General features: G+C 39.9%; 1 protein-coding gene across 1 annotated transcript; it reads left to right on the forward strand.

Moving 5' to 3' along the window:
* Positions 1-482: 482 nt before the first annotated feature.
* LOC103654982 (uncharacterized) lies at positions 483-5,726 on the forward strand. The gene is made up of 12 exons (XM_020552966.1): positions 483-617; positions 733-804; positions 878-940; positions 1,809-1,910; positions 2,073-2,159; positions 2,258-2,836; positions 2,945-3,409; positions 3,882-3,943; positions 4,042-4,132; positions 4,473-4,552; positions 4,657-4,947; positions 5,352-5,726. The coding sequence occupies exons 1-12, from the start codon at positions 540-542 to the stop codon at positions 5,386-5,388; spliced, it is 2,007 nt and encodes a 668-aa protein (XP_020408555.1). The 5' UTR covers positions 483-539; the 3' UTR covers positions 5,389-5,726.
* Positions 5,727-7,848: the final 2,122 nt, after the last annotated feature.

Genomic DNA, 7,848 nt, shown 5'->3' on the forward strand with positions numbered 1-7,848 from the left:
CTGGCTCGTTTAGCTCGTGAGCCAGAGCAGAAAAAATAATATGTGCATAATAATCAATTTCTAGTTAATTTTAAACTAATTTAACAACAGAAAATAGTAATTATACTCATAGTTTCACAGACCGCATCAATATAACACCAAATTAACACCACTCATCACTCATCAATTCACTATTCAAACACATGTTCAGCAGTTTAACCCACACTTATATTCGTATAGACCAATTTCATACATAAACATAATTCATCAATCATTAGCTTAACTTATAGGTTATAGACACCACACATACATATAACATATTCATCTATTGTTACATGCATGATATGTATATAGTTTTGTTTTGCTGAAATGTGATAGCTCGTTTAGCTCGCGAGCTGGCTCGTTAACAAACCGAGTTGGCTCGTTAAGGAACCGAGCTAGGATTCTAACTCAGCTCGTGAAAAAATTTAAACTTAAACGAGCCGATCCGAGCCGAGCCGAGCGAGCCGCGAGCATTTTGTCCAGCCCTACACCAAACTGCAACTGGCAGCAACCAGTAGATGCCGCCGCCGGAGATGCAGAAGCGGAAGCTCGCCCATATCTGCGACCTCGTCTCCTCCTCCCTGCTTCTCCACCTCGTAAGCGAGCAATCCGGCTCCGCACGCCGGCATTGGCCTTCCTCCCTTCTTTCTCCTGTAACCCCGCGCCGCTCAGCGCCTACATCTAACCCCACTCGCGCCTCTCGCACCGCAGGAACCCGCGCCGTCGCCGCCGCGGCAGCTGACGCGGGAGGGCGAGCGGCAGCTCCTCCTCGCGCTCTCCACGGTAACTTCAGGCCATCTTCCTCCAGTTTATAATCGTCTTTCGTGGTGGTTTGATTGGGACTAACCTGCTGTAGGTGAACAAGACGATACGGCGATGGGACCAGGAGGAGGATGAGTGGGCTTGTGAATTGTTTCAGGTATCACTTCGAGTTTCAGGATTTTTTTTTAAATAATTGAATCTATATATACCATTAAAAGATTGCAACTTTAGATATATACCATTGGCTCCACATGTCATTGACTCATCTGAACCCACACGGGTGAGATAGCAATGGTATATATCTAAAATTGTAATCTTTTATTGGTTTCGTTGTTAATCCGCTGATGGAGCTTCGTGTTGGTAAATTGCCTCTGTGTTACGACTTACAAGGAGTGCTATAACTGTGTTGGGTCTAGCACGTCCAATGGAGCAGCTGGGGACTGATAGTAACTTGGCTTCACTCTATGTTTGGTTTTGTATCGCGACAAAACTTTGTGCCCCATTTCTGTGAGAGCCTACTTATAGTTATAGCCCACGGCTGACCTTGGAGCAATAACCAGTGAATCTTCAAAAATCTGTGTCTGACGCTTCTGTAACCTTCGAATCTCAGACCACACTGGATATAATCAATAATTTTTATGTTTGATACTTACATAACACTTCCAAACTCTATCCATATTGGATGATAGCTTGCAGCTTCCATTTGTAGAGATGAAATTTGTCATTTGTCAATACTTGGAAGCTGACTAAATCCAGAGGAAAAAAATCCTAATCGCTGTTATCAATGTACTGGCATATAATATCATGTTACCTTTTGCTCTACTCAACTGTGATATTTTTGAGCACTGCAATGTTAATGTGATATCATTTTTTTCATGGTGGAAGTATCTCTGTTAACTTATCTATGTGTAAACTTGTGAACCTGGCATCTATACTTTTTAGTCTTCACAGCTATTTGCCATGTTATGTGCACAACTATCACAGGAGATAATGAAACATATTCATATCTTTCTCTTCTCGTTTAGGAAACTCTTTCTGATTCTGGAGAAGTTCATAGTTGCTGCTTACTACCTGAAGCGCGTCCATATGATGGATTTGGTTGCCTGGCAAATATTGTCTCTATGCTGGTAAAAACTTTTTTTGTTTGGCGAAAACTATATCATTGTTTCACTCTGCTCACTTCAGTTTTATGTTTAGCTAGTATTGTCTTATATGTGGCCTGTGCATTTCTGGCGGACCAGTATGAGTATCAGGTTACCAAAACTTATATCTTTTGTCATCCTTTTCAGGTTGGTTTCCTTGATTTCTGCAGCGACTATGTCAAACACTCAGCTGGCAACATCCTCATTTCCGTATCTAGTACCCTAATTAAGTTTGTACGCTTCTCATACACTTCCCTTTTCCTCTTTTGGTGCATTCAGTTCCATTTTCTGTCTACTAACTGTTGACTCCACGGCTGTTGCTCTATTCCTAGGAATCCATTTGGATTCAGTTCATTGAGCTTGCCTGGGGGGCTATACATGCAGCATCAAAATGTGTTCATAACACTTCACATTCTACAACCGACTCCAACAGTGATGACAGCACTAGTTCAGGCACAAGAATCACAAGCTTCATGACAGCACTTAGTGAGCATCGTCTTAATACCAGTCGGCAAACCATGTCCAGTCTCTTTCGAGTATTGCATGCTATCCTGAAGTTCCTTAAACAGAGTGACAGTGACTTGAAAGACGACTTCATTTGTCTATCCATTCATCAAATTCATAAGATGCCTTGGAATTTGTTCCATCAATTACATGCTGGAGGACTTGCCAGCTGTGCCAAGGATAGCAGATTTAGCACCAGTAATGATTCAGCACAGTCTAGAATTCTGACTGGCAGTCTTCTCCAGCTGTTGGGCTCTTTACTTGACCAAAGCTACCTGAGAGACACAGACGGACAAGATATGTTTGTGAAACTTGTGGATGTAGTTCCCAAGATAGCATCGTTGTCCTTAGGAGGACAGCATGATGGATCCAAAAGTCTTTATCAGTACTTAAAGCACAAAATTCTGGTAAGCTTTGACACTCGGAGCTCTTTTGTGTCATTTGCATTTTGCCGCTGATTATTTTGGCTTTCTAAACATTTTTTCACAGCTTAGGATTTTCAGTTTTGAATGCAGATGGTAATGATGCGGCTTAAGCCATACATACAGCAAGATTGTTCGCATATTGTTAGTTGGCTGAAATTGCTTCGACGTTACTTTGGAGACCTTCTTCATCAGCCTATCTCACAACATATTGCTAAACCAGAAAATTGTTTAGAAGATTCTCCGTTTTTATTGGACATGGTAGATTTAGTCGAGAGTCAGGATAAGTCAACTCGGCACTTGCAAAGGCAAGCTATCTATTTGTTCCTTAGTTGTTCCATATGTTTGTCTTACAACAGAAATGATGGTGCACTTCAGTGTTCATGCAAGCGTGATGAGTGTTTGTTGGGTCACAAAGTACAAGGCTGTAGTAATCATTGCAACTGTTTTGGCTTATCCGAAATTTCAGACTGGTTTCAGAAGTGTTATCTAAATGGGAGTATCGACTCAAAATCATCAAGTTTCGCGTTATCCTTTCTGGAATTGTATATGGAGGAGGTACACATCTATGCTATTATGCTCAAATGATGGTAGCTAAAAGTAACTTGTCCATTGTTCTGGGAAACACAACTTACCTCAAGTCATTTGATTTTATGTATGTTTGTTACAAAATCTAGATTGAAATCAGTTGTACAATCTAGTCCAGTTTGTCACCCCACTGTGGCTAGTTTCATCCTCTTTTTTTTTTCCTAAACAGGGTAGTTTCTTTCTATACAGTTGGATATTTGGATTCTGTTAATGCACATTGCCAGTGAGTTCCATTTTACTGCTAATTGCTACTAAGACAATCTATCAACTCTATTATCTGTATCTGTTCAAAGTGAGTTAGAAAGAATGCTGTCTTTTTTTTCCCTGTTATTTAATATTAACAAATTCATGCTTCATTCTGTAATCGAAAAGAACGCTTACCACTGGCTTTATGAAGTCCTAACAATCTTGGTAATATGTTCAATATCCATTCATATTTCAGGATGACATGCTATTCAGCATCCTCTTACAACTTTTAGATGCTCCACTCGTTTTCCTAAAAATGTAAGTAGGAAAATATGGTTTATTACTGAAGCAAGGAAAAAGGTCATCCTGACAATAGATGCTCATGTAACTTATGACCTTTTTGTCCAAACTTGCAGAGCTAACTTCGAAACTAAGGAACTTGTTGGTGTAAAACTGTTCTCAAGCATTTTTGACCCAGTTCACCTTTTCCATCTGCTGCTTTTTCTGGTGAGTCGATCAAAATGTTCTCATTATTTTTCAGGTCTGCTGGAGGCACAATATTTTCTTGTAAGGTAGCATCTTGACATTTAGTTCTAGTTTATGTTGTGGTACAAGTGATTGACTTTATTGTATGGGTTAATTATTCAGTGCTGCAACCATCATTGAGAACCTGGTCAACGTTACCATTTGTAATTGGACATGCTATGCAAAATTAAGTACTTTAGGACTCATAATTTTGCTCACACATAGTACTTTCTTCTATTAATCTTTCAAAATTTTCCCCTTTCACTCCATAATGCCTGTTTTGAGCATATTTTTTTTTTCATTCATTGATACTATTCTGCAGCTGCACTATGATCACATGGTACTCGTTGATTATCTCATATCTAGGGATGTTGGTGTGCTTTGTGCTCAGTATCTATTAAGGTTGGTACCTATCTTACATTTTTAACTATTTTTGCTGACGTCTTCAGATGGAACAAAGTGTCTTCTGAATTGTGACCTTTGACCTCTCTTACACACTTGCACAGGTGTTTGCGCTTGGTTTCCCAGTCTTGGCATGCTTTTGTTGATGATTCAGTTTACTCAACAAAAATAGAAAAGCTTAACTGTAAAAGGCAGAGGATTTCTGGGGATAAAGATAGCGACAGAGCCAGTTCAAGTAACCAGTATAAGAATGGTTCTGGTTGTGATAAAGAAGTCGAGGATTCACGGAAGCTTTTCCTCGATGCTAAAAAATGTCTTTATTTATTAAAGAGAACATTGGAAGATCTGCAAAAGAAGGATTTGTTCCCTTACAACCCCAAGCCTCTTCTTAGAAGGTCAGTCGTATGACCATGGGTTTTGTATGTTGTCTGGTACTTCAGTAAAACCATTTTCTTGTTCCTGCATTTGCCTCTTCTATTATTCTTTTGGCATATCAACTCCATGGCATTGTCAATTTAAATGATTGAACTGGAAATTCTAGCATATCAACTCAATGGCATTGTCAACCTAATGATTGAATTGGAAATCTTGGCATATCAAATCAATGGCATTGTCAACCTAAAGACTGAATTGGAGTTTTTGGCATATCAACTGCCAGGCAGACATGGTAGCTAACAAAATTGTGGTAGATTATAACTCATGTCTGCTTGAAACTGAATCTTAATTTCTCGCTTGGACAGACAGACATGTTATTTTATCATATGTTCATATGAATCATGCTTATAGTTTGTTCTTGTAGCTTGGCCCGGTTCCAGGAGCTGGGTGAGCAGGGGTGAAATTCGAGTTAAACCTGGTGAGGAAGCTACTATCTGTAGAAGTTGAAGAATGACCCTTGGGCAGATAGTTGTATCGATATAGTAGTTGGTAAAAGGGAGCTGTGAATATAATATATATCTCTTCTAATTCATGATCTGGTCTAGGACTTTGAGTCGTCTGAATCATACAGAGAAATTCCAGATGCTGCTACCTCTTTCTTTTTTTTTTGCAAGTTGCCTGCTACTCTGATGCATTGGGCCATGCGAGGCCACCTATCATGCAAGACACCATTGTTCACTATACATTAAGTAGCATCATATCATGGTGGCACTTCAATTATACATCAATCATTTTGTCCTGTGCTCTTACCCAGGTCAATGTATAAGAGTGCAGAGCTGAACAGCGATAGACGATATACAATTCACGCATCCGCAAACACATGACGAAAATTTTAATGGTTTGCGGTTAATGTACCGAGTGTTTTTTTTAAAATCTGTTTGTGTTTGAGTTTGGGAAACTGAATGAATCGCTCCCTGAAACGATGGTTTTGAAGGCTGCAATTCGATTATTCCTAATAACGTTCGGCCCGCAATGTATAAGTGATCACTGAAGTCCCACTTATGCACGCTGTTGATACAAAAAGTCCAATCTCTCTTGCTTGATCCAGAAATAAAAGCAATAGCATATTTGTTCAATAAGAAACAAAAATATACTGGTGTCTGAATTACTATTGGTAATTTGCTGCCTAGCCTTCATTCTTGGCGACTTGTTGTCTGATCCGCACGCACGCTCACATGCTGCTGGTTACTTTTGATCTGCATTTATACATAATTTACATGTAAAAGGCGTGGTCCTTAGATTTGCATTGCTGTTCATCAACACTGTGTCCCTCTTCGCATTCACAACTTCTTTAATTAAAGGAGATACATGCATACATATATATATACTTACACTGCTGAAAAAGCTGAGGTTTCTCCTTGGGATCACCACAGCAGCACAGATCGATCTCATTCACCAGCTAGCTAACTAACTAACCACAGGCAAGGCAGCGCGGCGCAGGATTACTCTACTAGCTCACATGGGTACTCTCTCCTCCTCTCCCATGAATCTTTTTTTGAGGTGGCGCTGCATGATAATTATCTTGATCAGAACGGAACTCTCATATAACATAGCAGGCCTAATCGCTGTCATGTAGAACCTGCCTTTCAACTTGTGTGGTTCTCTCTTGTCGCATAGGACTCCCGATGCTTGACACCATTTCATCCACCCCACTTTGATTTTATGGCTAACATCTTCATCAATATCACCATCTCTCTGTAGCATCGATCCCAAATAACGGAAGATGTTCTTCTTTGGTACTACCTGGCCTCCCAAGCTTTTTCATCTACTAGAACTACATTGTCAGCGAAAAGCATACGCCAAGGGATATCTCCTTGTATATCCCTCGTGACCTCATCTATCACCAAAGCAAATAGGGCTCAAAGCTGAACCTTGATGTAGTCCTTTGTTAATCGGGAAAACATTTGTATCACCATCAGTTGTTCGAACTCTAGTCACAACCTTGTCATACATGTCCTTGATGAGCGTAACATATTTTATTGGGACTTTATGCTTATCCAATGGCCACCACATGAGATTTCTAGGTATTTTATCATAGGCCTTTTCCATGTCGATAAAAACCATGTGGAAGTCCTTCTTCTGCTCCTTATATCGCTCCATGACATGCTTTATTAAGAAAATTGCTTCCATGGTTGACCTTCTAGACATGAATCCAAATTGGTTCATGGTGATATGCGTCATTCCTCTTCGGCGATGCTCAATAACTCTCTCCCATAGCTTCATAGTGTGACTCATGAGCTTAATCCCTCGATAGTTGGTACAACTTTGAATATCTTCCTTATTCTTAAAGATTGGTACTAATGTACTCCACTCATCGGGCATCTTGTTTGATCGAAAAATATGGTTGAACAACTTGATTAGCCAAACGATAGCAATATCCCCAAGGCATTTCCACACCTCTATTAGGATACCATCTGGGCCCATCGTCTTGCCCCCTTTCATCCTCTTTAAATTTTCTTTGACCTCTGATTCTTGGATCCTACATACAAAGCATCTATTTAAATCATCAAAGGAGTCATCCAATTGGGTTTCATGCTCACGATTGAAAGGATTGTCAAAATACCTCTGCCACCTCTGTTTGATGTCTTGTCCTTTCACCAAGAGTTGATCCATCTCATTATTAATGCATTTAACTTGGTTGAGGTTCCTCGTGTTCCTTTCCCGAATCCTAGCTATCTTATAGGCATCCTTCTTCCCTTCCTTTGTACTTAGTCTCCAGTAAAGATCATCATAGGCTCGACCATTTGCCTCACTCACAGCTTGCTTTGCAGTCTTCTTATGCATTTAACTTATTTCTTATGATTCTGACAATATTAGGTCATGTGCTGCATTGTTAAGTTCGGGATTCTTATAATTATACA

Source organism: Zea mays, chromosome 4 (assembly GCF_902167145.1).
Source record: "Zea mays cultivar B73 chromosome 4, Zm-B73-REFERENCE-NAM-5.0, whole genome shotgun sequence".
Taxonomy (NCBI): Eukaryota; Viridiplantae; Streptophyta; class Magnoliopsida; order Poales; family Poaceae; genus Zea; species Zea mays.

Bases quoted from the DNA above. Each gene is read 5' to 3' on its own strand.
- LOC103654982 (XM_020552966.1), top strand. From the start codon at position 540: ATGCCGCCGCCGGAGATGCAGAAGCGGAAGCTCGCCCATATCTGCGAC. The intron at 941-1,808 runs GTATCACTTCGA...CTTCTCGTTTAG, and splicing joins GGGCTTGTGAATTGTTTCAG to GAAACTCTTTCTGATTCTGG. The intron at 4,133-4,472 runs GTGAGTCGATCA...ACTATTCTGCAG, and splicing joins TCCATCTGCTGCTTTTTCTG to CTGCACTATGATCACATGGT.